The sequence below is a fragment of the Ostrinia furnacalis genome, unplaced genomic scaffold, assembly GCF_004193835.3.
Source record: "Ostrinia furnacalis isolate ACB-3 unplaced genomic scaffold, ASM419383v2 OfSCF1351, whole genome shotgun sequence".
Taxonomy (NCBI): domain Eukaryota; kingdom Metazoa; phylum Arthropoda; class Insecta; order Lepidoptera; family Crambidae; genus Ostrinia; species Ostrinia furnacalis.
The window spans coordinates 364008-378412 of NW_021131590.1; the positions used below are offsets into that span (position 1 = coordinate 364008).

General features: G+C 36.5%; 1 protein-coding gene across 1 annotated transcript in view; it reads left to right on the forward strand.

The window, feature by feature from the left end:
* Positions 1-334: 334 nt before the first annotated feature.
* Positions 335-14405, forward strand: part of Dyrk3 (Dual-specificity tyrosine phosphorylation-regulated kinase 3) — a 198911-nt gene continuing 184840 nt past the window's right edge. Inside the window, exon 1 of the mRNA XM_028304001.1 lies at positions 335-1380. Within this exon, the coding sequence (XP_028159802.1) occupies positions 598-1380 (783 nt within the window). The 5' untranslated portion in view covers positions 335-597. The remainder of the gene's footprint in view (positions 1381-14405) is intronic.

The window sequence follows — 14405 nt, forward strand, 5'->3', positions numbered from 1 at the left end:
AAAATATAATTAAAGCTATTGCTTGGTACAGGTACAGTTCAAATGTATATTTAAAAAAGTTTCATTCATAAATATTGAATCATCTTTCTCATCTCATGTAAAACAAATTTTTTTCAGATTTAAATTGTTTGGGTTAACAATTTCAGAACGTTTGGGTCTCTAATAATGAACTCCTATCAACTGTTCGCTAACGCCATCTAGTACAGCCCCGCCCTACTACAAAAAGTAGTTCTTTCTCACTCGCACTCGTGCGCTCCGCGCGGATGAACGGTTCAATGACTTTGTCGACCGTTTCTATTTTCTCTCTGGTTCTGTCGTCGGGTCGGCCAGCAAAGAAGGGGGTCTTTGTTTGCGTTTCACGTTCGCGTCGCACGGTATCATCGCGGTCGCGCTCCATCGTATCTCCGAGACGGAATGTGCCCGCATAAGTGGAAGCGTGGGTCTCGCTCCTCCCGGTCGATGTGAAATGTGTAGTGTGCCAGGGTGGCGCCTTCATCGAGTGCAAGTGCAGTGAGGTGCAGTGGTGTGTGCGAAGGAGCTTGTGTCGGTTCGGCCACGGCGAGCGAAGTGCGCGGAGCTGGCGGCGGCCGTTCGGCCATGACTGGCGACATGCCTTTGGGGAGCGCGCACGCGTTCGGGCGCGCGTTGCTCAGAGACGGGGCGCTGCCGCCGCTGGAGCCCGGCCCGCCCGCGCCCCCGCCGGCCGCGGCGCAGCCCCCGGACAAGCGCCCCCCGGCCGCGGCCGCCAGCCCCGAACAGGTCATGAAGCTCTACATGAACAAACTCACCCCTTACGAACACCGCGAGATCTTCGACTACCCCCAAGTGTACTTCATAGGCGCGAACGCCAAGAAACGGCCCGGGCTCGTCGGGTTCCCGAACAATTGCGAGTACGACAACGAGCAGGGCTCCTACATACACATACCGCACGACCACATAGCGTACAGATACGAGGTGCTCAAAGTTATCGGCAAAGGTAGCTTCGGGCAGGTCGTCAAGGCGTACGACCACAAGAAGAGAGAGAACGTCGCGCTGAAGATGGTGCGGAACGAGAAGCGGTTCCACCGCCAGGCGCAGGAGGAGATCCGCATCCTGGAGCACCTCCGCGAGCAAGACAAGGACAACACGATGAACGTCATCCACATGTTCGACTCGTTCACGTTCAGGAACCACACTTGCATCACGTTCGAGTTGCTCTCTATAAACTTGTACGAGTTGATAAAGAAGAACAAGTTCCAAGGGTTCTCGTTGCAGCTTGTGCGCAAGTTCTCGCACAGCCTGCTGCAGTGCCTGCACGCGCTGAACAAGAACCGGATCATCCACTGCGACATGAAGCCGGAGAACGTGTTGCTGAAGCAACAGGGACGCTCCGGAATCAAGGTCAGTATTACCGCATTTCTGAACGTGTAACGCACATTCCTCCCGCATACTTTATCTTTGTCAAACTAGGCTGTTTGAACTTGATCCCTTTGCATGTTTTGGTGAGCGATCTTCAATTAGAAAACAATCAGAATAACTGACAGTTGACACCTGTTTAGATAGTTCGCTCTGTCCGGATAAAAATCAATAGTGGTGTAATTTTTCGTAAACAGGCACAGCTGTGTGCGTGGCCCCGAACCCCGATCAGCTGGCCACACCCGCCCTGCGCCTTACCTGTCCCGGCCACCCTAACCGAAATCCCCTCGACTCGTTTACGCCCGAATAGACATTCCAAATTTGAAATTGTATCTGGCACAAAATACTCCTTTTATTTTTCAACATTAAAACTATGGTCGAAATTTTTTGTTTTTTAATTGATCATTTATTTTTAATCTTTTTCCCGCTAGATTAGAAAGAACTTGAAGCGACCGAAGATGACGATCGATAGAATTTTTATTTCCATTCAAAACTAATAACATTTCATCGAGCTGCTCTCCAGACGATATTGGATCAAATAAACTTGTATTACTGAAATAGTAGAGTAAGTACCTACCTACCTAATTGAATTGTATCCAAATAATAATATTATACTATTTCAATTCAGGCATTATTTTTGTTTCGAAATCCTTCAGTGAAGTTGAAGGTTATGTATAATTAATTTGTGGAGATTGCCAGCACTAATATTTACTTAAATGTGTATATTTTGGCTGCCCTTAACCAATCCTTGACCAACAGGCAAGATAAGAAATCGATCGGGCTGGCAGTTATCGCCGTGCAAACTCATATCGAATCTTGAAAACTGGCATTGAAGCTTTGGCGAAGAATTCGGGCAAATTACCGTTTTACAGCGAATTAATTTTGCACCGCTCATTGTTGGAGACTTGTAGGTCAAGAAGACTGATCCGCTCACCGGCGAAGGCCCGTTTTTGTAACCTCAAATCTCTGTTTGTGAGTTTTCAATGACATTGGCTGTGTTTTGGGGAATACGGCATGTCGTGACGTAAATAACGCGCATCACATGGCCAGCCACAATGTGGGAGTTTTAAAATAGACAGTTTCGGGTGAGCGACTCGGGTTTGGAGATAACATCCATCGACAGAGTACGTAACGGCGCGTCATTACTGTATATCTCTTATTTGCGTAACAAACATGTTTAATGCAGGCGAAATATGATTCCGAACGTGTCATTAGTTACTGTGTAACTGCGATGCATGTGTGCATTTGATATCGTGACTATCATCGAATTATCTACTCAAGGTTTCACATTACACACATTCCTAGTATGTCTGTCAGAAATGAGTTAATAAAATTTTTAACGTTTGACGTTTCTATTTCTTACTCTCAATGGTGTTAGTGTAAACAGTGTTATCCTGTAAACTGGAAGCTCAGCATTATGTTATAGAGTCTAAAATTGACTATAGAATAAGACGTCTAGTGTTATAACAGGCTGATTAAGAGCAAAAGCCTAATAAAACAACCGACAGCAGAAAGATAAAATCCGTCATTAATCAACGGCTATTAATATCGTCATTTTACCGAGGGCTTCGATCACCGAGGCGAAGTAGCAATTTCCACGGTTCAAATTGCCCACATCCTTCAATTAATTGGCTGCAATCGCAATTAATAATTACAGCAACTTTGTTGTGGTGAACGAATACCGAATCCTTTCGGACAGGAAAAGTTGATAAGATAATTCCGTAAAATTGACCATTTTGTAGCGAAAAATCTTTTTTGCCATATCACCCATTCTAATTTATCCTAAAGTTGTTATTCCGCTTTCTATCATAATAAAACTATCGCAAATTAAAGCATCAAATTAATTCAAATATGTGTTGATTCACGCACATCTAATGATCCCAAAACCATTTAGAAATGAAGACGAGTTATCCACTAGTTTCATCAAAAATTCAAAGTGATAATTTCTGAACACAGGAAGGACAATAGGTCGTATAATGTACGTGTCGGACATTGATTGAATGTATAACTCCTTTGTGGAGGCTATTTATAAAATTGGTAATCACACATAACCTATGGCGTTTGTGTTTTCTTCGACAACCATTGTTACCTAGAACAGCGGGCGTTCAACTCACTGTAATCAATTTCAACAGTGTAATACATATTTCGTGGTTAACCAATTTCAGGTTGACACCTAAATAAATATTCGAATGCGTCAGGTCTACGTCGAGCGTGTCAAACTACATGTTCGATATATCGCTGTTGACGTAGTTTTGAAATGTACGTCAAAATATTTTGCTACTTTTTTACATGATATCGTGTTCCACTGTGGTACATACACATACCTACTGTGATTCAAAGAGACATTAAATGGATTGATTGAAGACAAAAACGTTGTTTGTTTTTTTCACCAGTGGACTCTCTAGATTCGAATGACAAATTCATTGCCAGATGAGACACAAACAGTTAATTAACTTGAATATGTAAAATTACCTATTTATTCATATCTTGATATTTATGTAGGCTTAACTTGTCCGAAGAAAGTGAATATGGTTGAGCCATGTCATACATGCCTAATATCGGCTCACGAAGTCTGACACCAAAGTTTTGCGGCTTCTTTCACAAAACAAGGAAGGAATTATTTAAAATATATAAATATAATAAAAGTCTGACAATGTAACCAGGTGCTTGCGTGCTAACCATATGTGCCACGTTCGTGTTGGGCCGTATTTATACAGCTGAGCCCCAGATCATGCGAGATGCCCACATATAAGCAACGCTTCACCAGAGACGGGTGCGCATGTGCTAACGGGACATGATGCCGTTTGCCGAAGATATTTTCTCTCATTGTTTCAAAACGATACCTAAAAACGTAATCGCAAAGTCACCAGTAATAGGCACAGTTCACAGTGGTCTCATAATTTTAGAGGAAATTGGGTAAATCGTAAAAGCAAATATTTAAGTATTTTTATTACGGTCTTTTTCTATTACAATATTATTATTAAAACTTGCTCGTAAAGTGACGAAGTGTTGTTTTTGTGTTTGAAAATCATTAATCTTTTCTAAACTAACAGTCAATTCATTATGATTGATTTTTCATACTGCCCTATATTTCATAAAAATATTATGTCAGCTAAGAAAATTTATGTGTGTTATTGACAAAATATTACAATTTGCTAATAAGTTTATAATATGACATTCTTCTCCATAGATTTACCATCCATTTTCACTAATTAATTGTGAACATTACATATTTTTCCTTTCAAATGAATGACTAGGAGTTTCTACAAGTAGCGGTATACAAAAACAGTATGAAGATCCTATGCAGTACAGCAGTTGAATCTTTGTATTAATTTTACGCGTGAAACGTATACATTTCAATCCTACCTTGCATTTTACTTCATTTTAGTCTTATTAATGCGATTCAAATTAAAATTCATTTATTTCACAGAAATAAGTATACACGTCCATTAGATGTTTTTATTGTTATTAAAACTATTTTATCGTAAATAAACCGAGTCAAAGAAACACGTTTTAAACACAAAAAAAAAGATCATTGACTGATTGGTAATGCAATCGTACATTAAACAAGGAAACGTAATGACAACTAATGTTTGGATAAGAAACGTGTATTACGGGCGTCGAATACAAATTGACTCCGTAAGTGAGTCACCGAAGAGAGGCGAATTACGAACAAAAGGAGACTAATACGGCTCAACATCGACACGGCCACTANGGCATAACGTTTCACAGATTGATAGTTTTTTTTTAATCGTATTACCAATAATTAGAGAGAAAATTATCATTCAGACAGTTGACTTAAGTATAGACTTTGAAGACTAATAACTTAAAAATTACTTGTTTCTTGCAGATTTTTTTTGTTGCACATTATAATTTGGAATGTTTACTTTCAAAATTCATCAGATTTAATGCGAAAAGAACATATTTAGTTTTTAACCCTCGGTAACATTTGTCATGGAATGACCCTGAATTAAACAAAACACTGTGGGAAGTGCTAAATTAAGCATTAGAGATCAGAAAGTGTGATCGATAAGCTAGTATGAAATATTGACTAATTAATCACAAAACGTTATGTACACGATCTGCTTCGGACACCGGCGGAGAAAATACACGTTCTATTTGTTTTTATATTCTTAATTCATTACCATGTCATGTTGCACGGACGACGGCTTATCAAGGTAAATATTACGGCTTCTTAATTAGTAGTAATAATAGGGTCGATTTTGCCAGGAAATGTAGCCTTATCAACTGTGAGATCTCAAAAAAGGTTTTTTTACTTAGTACCTAATTGATGATTGGGGCACTATAAAGCGAACTGATTATTATGAGTATTTTCGGCTAGTGCATTATCTGTCTGATTAGCGAGAATGATATATCCGATATCAAAATCGTTAACACTCGTAACCGGTGACTAATCCCAACTTTTTTCCACCACTGCAACTCATGTGTAGCCAGAATCTACAGATTTAACTTCCAATGAAACCTAATCATTGTTGAACATGTCAGAAACACTTTTTTATATTACAATCTAGATTAAAACTGTATTTATTGTTGGTTGTAAATTTACCTTGTTGATTGTACACTGTATGTGTTTTTTGTACAAATAAAATAAAATCAGTGAAGGTCATAATCATAACCGCTGAAGCAGTGAAATAATCCATAAGTCTCATTATTCTAGTCTGTTCCAGCTTGGTAAACCAATGGATTTATCTCAGAACTTGATAGAATAGACCTCAGTATACTGATTGTTGTATTATGCCAGCGGTGAGCGAATCCGCCAATCTCAGCCAGCTATTTCTGATGCTATGCCATTTCGCCGCAATCGTGCGGTTAGTGTCACGCAACCGCACAAGATCCTTGCTAATGTTTCGTTAGAAACTCTTAATAGTTTCGCTGGCGTAAGGTGACGTGTCTTATTGCGAACATTTAAGATTTCTTATGTACGTTTCATGCAGACACTGTTAATTTGTATAATATGTATGCGAATCACACACCTACTACATTCAGATGGAGTAGAATAGTAGATGGTACGAGTTTCGTGATAAAGATTTTATTGCTACGGGCGTATTTCATTGAGTATAGCTATAAGTGCACACAAATAATTGAATCTGAAAGAGACCACTCAATGTAAAGTCGCAGTACATCTAGTCATAAATACGTCTGAAATCGACCTGTCTGACCGTCATCTGTCATTCTAACACAGAGCAACCTGCATCCGAACTTAATCTGAATAAAAAATCTCCAACAAAAGACCGAAATGTTTTGCTCCAGAGTTGCGGCAATAACACGTGTTCCCAACCTGCGAATAGCCGGGACTAACCCACCTGCTCCAGGTAGCTTATAAATAAACCGAAGCAGGTCGCACGAACCTTGGGATATTCCCCACTGGGCCTGTAGAAAGGCTACACGCCTTTTAAGGTTTTATTTCTTGTAGCAGACAGTTTTTCCATTTTTAAGCGGCTGCCGTCCTTCGGATGAAGTGTGGGTGTTATTTTGTGAACGGTCACTCTGAACTTGCGTTTAAAGTTTTAAATATTGATGAGATAGGGATTTGTAAACCAAAGAGCGCGTTCAAATATGTTCAATGTTTCATTTTAATAAATTACCGTTTGTGATTCAAAAAGTTTGAATACAAATCATCTCTTCAAGTGAAACAGGTCTTCATTTTACATTTAAACGTAACCGACTCTGCATTCCTGGTATAATTACTGCAAATGGAACTGTTCGAATGCGGCCTGTCTAATTGTTCTTCATTCCCGGCTCCCGTACGATGTCCCCGGCAATTTGCGAGACGTGTTCCTAACTAGAAAATTAATTACAGAGAGAACGTTTCTAAAAGGACATTGTCCAGTATGCACATAGTAAAAGTAAGATAGTAAGTCATCTGCATACTACTATTAGTTGCGTGTGTACGCATATTTACGTTCCTTCTTACACGAATGATAATAAAAAGTCGACCACAAACAAAACATGATGTATTAAGATTTTAATATTGAAGCTGACACAGGAGATCCTGACTACATAAAAACGAATTTAATTATACTTTTCTCTTTTGTCTTTTTATTTGGTTATGATGGCCGGTGTTTAAAGTTGAAAAACCTGTCACAAGCACTCTTTTAAGCCAAGGCTTTGACGTGAAACGGCAATTATCTGCGATGGTTCTACTGGCCCCAGTTGTATAGTCACTTAATTGAAGGGCTACTTTACTGACAGAAAAACGCTTTGATATTCTTGCAGTCAATGGTTTAGTTATGAAAAAGTTAGTGATAAAAAATCAAGGCGACCTTAGCCAATTTTAAAAATTTTCGGTTAGTGATGGTCCTTATAAAAATATTTTCCTAACTCTAGTTTCTGTCTTTTAGATGTACCTACTTTACACTAATTTCAATCACCTATAACACCCACTTAAGTTTATCTTTCCGTAATGAAAATTTTCGCATATTTTTATGTAGATTTACAGTTAGATTACATGTAACTTATGATATTATAGTTCTAAAGCCATCTAAGTGGTACATGTTGCAACTGATTATACTATGTTAAAGTTCCTCACTGTTGTGCTATTAAACAAATAGTTTATTGTAAACTCAGATGTTATCGACGGCAAAATGCATACATCGTAAATGTCAGTCCACAAGTGGCAGCAATTGCATTCGCCCTTCAGTTTCCGTAATATTGTATTTAACAATAACCTATTAAAAACAAAAGAAGTTCAGACTACAATATTAACCTGGGACTTTCATTATGTTGTAATTTATTTACTGAACTTTAAAAATATAATGAAAAATGTTACTCTTTTGTTACGTGGTCAAAACAAACTCGCTTTTTAGAGATGCCTTGGAACTTAGAGCACGTAAGAAAGATGTTAAGTCGTAAATAAAACTTGCAGAGGTAAGCGCATCATTTCTCACGAATATGATTATAAAATATGAATATTCATAGTTCCTTTCAGAGTTCTTTAAACATTCCGCTTGGCTTACATATTGACTCAAAAAGAACTACAATATAAGTAGGTACTGTTACTGTCCCATTAAATAAACTGCTTGAATTCCCAGTTAAAGTAGGTACCTGTATGAAGGTTATTAGAAGAAAGCAAATAAATTAGAAGACACTGCAGAAGATAAAGTTCATAAAGGTAAGCATAGTACTACGAGTATGTACTCAAAACAAAAGAAAAATAAACCCTTGATAAACTAGGCGTATATTAAAAAAAAAACAATAACAGACAAATAATATCTGCTTTTAAGAAACTAAGTTTACTATGAATTTTAACTTGCTATTGCCATGGGTTTCAGTTTAAAAAAGTTAACTTCGGCTTCAAGTTAGTTGGCATACCGTTATATTATTCAGTAGTCAAACAGGAATCCACAAAGCTTTACGATACCGGTTTTAAAGATATCGCAGGTCAGCTGGAGAAAGTGTTGCTTAAAATTTTCACGTTATTAACAGTTCGACCGGTAGCAAAGTATAGTTTATGGGATGTTCGATGATTTTTTAATTATGTGTTTGAATATGTATATCCTTTTTATTTATTTCTCGATTACTTCTTTCTTCATGGTGTCTTATTTCACAAAACGGTCGAGCACATTTTTGACTTTGAAATTTGAATGGTATACATAATTTGATTTGACCACTACATGGTGAACCACCAAATGTGGTTGCTTCTTCGAATTCCAAAGGAGATAATATTGTTATAATAAATATAAATGTATTATTATGTTGATAGACACATGACGTGTAGAACAATATACATATAGATAGACGCAGTAGCTATAAAATTGTGAAAAGTGACCGAATATTCTCGCATCTACACAGCATAGCAATATTTTCTTCTAATGTCTACACCGTTTAAAAGCGGTTTGTTTACTCTTCTTACATTGTATTTACATGTTGCTTGGAATTTCTAATTGGTGTAGCAAACTGGTTTCACAAGAGCTAGCTGTAGGTCTTGACTACATACAGAACATTGTCAAGTTGGGATTGTATGAAGGTCCGTAAAATTCAGGGTGCCTACATTAACATTATTGTTATTCAAGATATGCATAAAGGTTCACTGTTGGTTGAATAAAACACACATGTTGTTGTGATGACATTATTCCAACAGCCGTAGACGTTTGACCAGATTACTCATAAATCGAAGTATTTATAGTAAAATACTATAGAGTCAGACAAAAGCTATGCCCGTTTGTATGTATACATTAGTAATGATAATATTACCTACATTGTTAGTTATTTTAATGAAGTGTCATGTATCCACGACGCGGTCAAACAAGGAAGTATGTACTTGCTGTAAATAAAACATAATGTATTGTGATTAGCCGCTCATCTAATATTGAGCAGACACATGGAATGAGTGCGTGTGTAGAATCCTTGCCATAGACAAATCAACATGATAGACGTCGTACTTTGTCTGAAGAAAAAATCTTGTTTATTGTATCGTAAATTAGTAACATAGCGTTTAATGTGGGTCTATAAGGTGGATTTTTAAGTGACGATATCTTATCAACACATCTAATTAAATCATACAAATAAGACTAAGTGGTTTTAATAAAAATATTCAGGTAAGTTTTCGACAAAGAACTTAAAATTATACCTACGTTAGACGTATACATATTACAGAGAACTTGTAAGCGAAATCAACACGGTTTCTATTACTAATTTGTCTATGACTCCTTCAAACATTAATTATGATTATTAAGACCGAGTGTAAGCTTTCCAGTGAAGTTCTCATGCAATATGGCACTTACGGCTTCTCACTAATGAACCCTTAATCATCATTTAAGTCGTTCTTATTAACAGATGTCTATTATGGTATTTTTAGATGTTTATTTTTATGTAGATATTCGAAGCTATATGCACATGGGAGTAATCATCCAGACCAAGTTAAAGATATTAATGATGAAATCAAACGAGTCAAAACTTTACGTTTGTAGTTTGTCTGATCACATTTCCAATCGCAATAAATTAATTAAGTACATGCAATCGATATTCACATCGATGTTTAATCACGATTATTCGCGATCCCATCGAGACACGACTGCAACTGCTTTAAATTGCAGACGATTTTCTGCGAAATGTAAATCCTAAATCAAAATCAATATTAACCGAAGTTGGAACTAATCATTATTCTATTTACTACTAATTATTTATCGGGATGAACTTGATTGACCTAAGCGAGAACTCGATTCTTACCAAATACCGATAAAACGATTAGCATTCTAGAATTTAATTGGCGACGAGGTTTTTAGAAAATCTTTTTTATTTTATTAGTATTTATTTATTATGTTATCTGTGACTTTTACGACGAATTGCTGATGACATCTTCACGATTTTGCATGTTTGAATCCTTAATAATTATGTTTTAACTGTTTATCAATTCGGTATATTGTCATTTGATATAACTTTTTAAACACAGACTTACATAGGCCTTTGTAAAGGTCATCTTTAATGAAAACTGACTTCAAACAATTTTTATTTATTTCAGTAAGCAACTATTTGAATAGGCTAAATTGAACCTACGTCACGTTATTTCGCGATTTTTAAGCGTCAAATTTAAATCCAAAATAAAATTTTTGATCTCAAAAAGTCTAATAGACTATCAAGCCTGGGTCTGTTTGTGTATTCCTTGGAAAAGATCCTTAATAACCTTTGGGAATAGCAATTTTCAATCAAATTCTCAGAATCAGATATTTTCTTTGATGGCAAATTCTGTATCGAATTTGTGGAATTTAATTTAATGTCATACATTTTGTAGAAATTCTTAGAATAGACAATTACTAGAAGACTGGCAAGTTCAATATTAAGAGGCGACATAGTTATCAAGATGTTTGTCATGGGGAGACTGTCTGGGATGAATTAGGTCATACGGTCTCGGGTCTCGACGCCTTATATCGATTTTGCCGTCTTACGCAAACCATTCAGCAGACATGAGCTCTGTAATGTATTTATTATACATGAGCTCTGTAATGTATATACATTTCATTTTGTTTATTCGTTTCCCTTCTTTTATTTATTTAAAATATTTCTTTCAGAAGACGCTGTGTGGTTAAATATTTGACGAATGTTCGCATTATTACGAAGTTAACTGTTATCCAAATTATTTCTCGTTTATAACTAAGCTTATGTTGGAATATAATTAAAACAATGAATCCTGTTCTAACTTCGGATTTACTTAAAACAAACAAGATCTATTATTTGAATTAAGAAAGTTCGAATCCCTGATGGTTTGTTCATCACGAAAACCCGTTTTGCTCAGGCACTGATGATTTGACGCAAAATTTGAATAATATATGTTTGCCGTCTACACATAATTTTGAGATAACAGAAGTAAGTAGAATCTATTAATCTGCCCTTTAAGAGCAATCTTTTATCAGCAGCCGAGTCTGGTTACCTTTAATTCGCACCTTTGCATCGTTGCAAAATTTCCCGCGCGTCGGGTGTCGCAAGCAACGCGATATTTTGATCGCTGCGCACCTCGCGGTAACCGGTGATAAAAGTAACTGTGCTAAATACGTCACAGGTCTGAGTATCAGGAATCAGGTCACCGTGGGTAGCAACTGCCGAGGTCGATGTTTGGTGCGGGAGGAACGCCCTCCATAACCCAGGTTCATGCTATTTTAGACTACGGATGCGAATATTGATGTCTTTAAAGATGTTTACGTTTTTTGTAGTTTTTAAAGTTAGTATTTTTCGGTGGGAATCGAAAATTTTGTTTCTTTTAAGCACTCTTCGATGTTTTAAAACGTCCGCCTGTTTTAACAAGCGTTCAACCTGAACCTGATATTTTTAAATATAGTGAAGTCATTGATATTTTTATGTCGGTGATCGTATCGATCGTAGTATCTTTTGCGTGTATTCCACACGTACTTATCGTGTTAAATATTTTGTATCAAACTGTTGTGATTTCTTAATGCCACGGAAAACGGATCAGTATTTTAAAATGCCGAATAAAAAATATTTTCATTGATGATCAAAGCCATTCAAATATCACTGATCTATGCAAATCGTTTGAATGCATCTCATATTAAACAACAGAACATCTGTTTCTCCACTACGAAGATCACTTCAGTATGCTCACTTCAGATCCGTGTTCTATATAGGCAAAAATGTGTCTATTTTCTCTTCTATGTTGAATGTTTGCATTGCATATGAAAGGAAAGAAAAAATAAATCTATTATTTAAAGTCGTGTATAGGTAATTAGATAGTTGACACCATAATCGAATAATATCAAGACACAGTTACTTTTCTAATTAACAACAACATTCTGCCCAATAAACAACACATTTTCAAATGATCGTCAAATTCGATTTAGTATTGGCGAAAAAGTGACTTCATATCTTGTCTTCATACAAAATCTAAAGGATAACCGCGTTTTGACAGCTCAAAAATTATATCAGTTGACTAGTGTCATTTAACCACTAGCCATTTGGTCAGTCCAAGTTTACTGACTGTTATTTTACTGTGGTCGTTCGTAAAGCAATATTATTTGTTCTGGTCCCCGATAAGGTCAAGGCGCCCGCCATGAACTTATATCGCGATCGTGTGCAATCGCGATTCACTTCCTTCTCATGCAGCTTCTGTATTTTTAGGGTTCGGTGAGCAAATAATATCTTGATTCAGATTTATTTGCCTGAACCCTAGAAATACGCCTTGATTTAATCCAATAGATTTGTGGGACATTGAGTGATAATTCTATCGATAGTTTTACCAAATTAATAATATCGTAAATATTGTAGAGTACTTACAAACAAACTTCTATACCTAATAGAAATGTCAATATATTTTTTTTACTTTTACTAAATAGTAGGTACGACCCGATGTTGTAAAGGTCGATATCATTATATCTTTATTCTCAAAAGCGACTGATTAACTAGATTGTGTGTGTAAAACTGGAAACCCTGCACTAGTGGCTGAAACTGTATAAAACGAAACGTCAAAGCAAAAGCTGGACTAAGTTTAGTGTACAGCCTCTATTACGATACGCGAGTGATATATCGATGTTTTACTTATTTTTTAATCAACGTATTCTACCTCAAGTCTGATATTAACTGTACTACTGTAGTAGGTAACTAATTAGCTCACAAAAATCTTACAGGTAGGAAATAACGTAGTATCTCATATGAGTCGTGTTTCTCTTTTCACAAGTGTCTGTAAAATCGCTAATTTATACATATACATCCATGTTCTAAATACAAAAATTGTATTTTAACTATTCATGTGACATTGTATTTTTGACGCAGTAATTTATGATTAGATAAATTTTCCAAAATATGGATACATCGATATTTAAGATGTTAGCATCCCTAAAGAGCCCCAACTAGCTCTCTCAAGCAGCAAAGGCGGGTTAAGAGTCTCCAGCTGGCTTGTACTTGCAGTCATTTGTGCAGGCTTTGACGATTCCAGCGTTTCCAGCTTTCAGCTGCGACTAATTTGGCGAAACCGAACGTCTAAAAGTAGAAAGATACGGCAGAGGCTTCTGATTTTATCTACCAATGAAGTTAAAACTAGCTTATTTTATTCTAATACAGTTTTCAGTAATCTTAAAGCTACACACAGCTAGTCACAAACAGTAATACAAGTTGAAGTTGTTGTTTTACCTGTTGATTTTAAATCTCATATTTCTACCAGTTCTTAATCACTTAACCGATTGAGTCCCAGACGGCATTAATTAATGTCATAACAATTGATTATCTATTGTGTCTAGATTCGCGAGCTTGAAGGATTAAAGGTGATAATTCATCTTCCTTAGATTCTCTTCAGTCTCTAAGATTTTTTTCTACAGCCTGTATGATTGTTAAAAGGTTTCATGAAGATTAAAGCTAATGATTGTTCAAAGGTTTAAATTAATTTACAACATAGGTCACACGCAAATAACCCGCTGACGATGCACTTTTTTTTAATAATGTTTTGAGTACTCGCATTTGATAAAACAGCTAAAAACAATATTGAACAATTTCATTGGTCTCCTAATCTTTATGCGAACAATCCAGGGAGTTTTAATGAAGTAATCCAA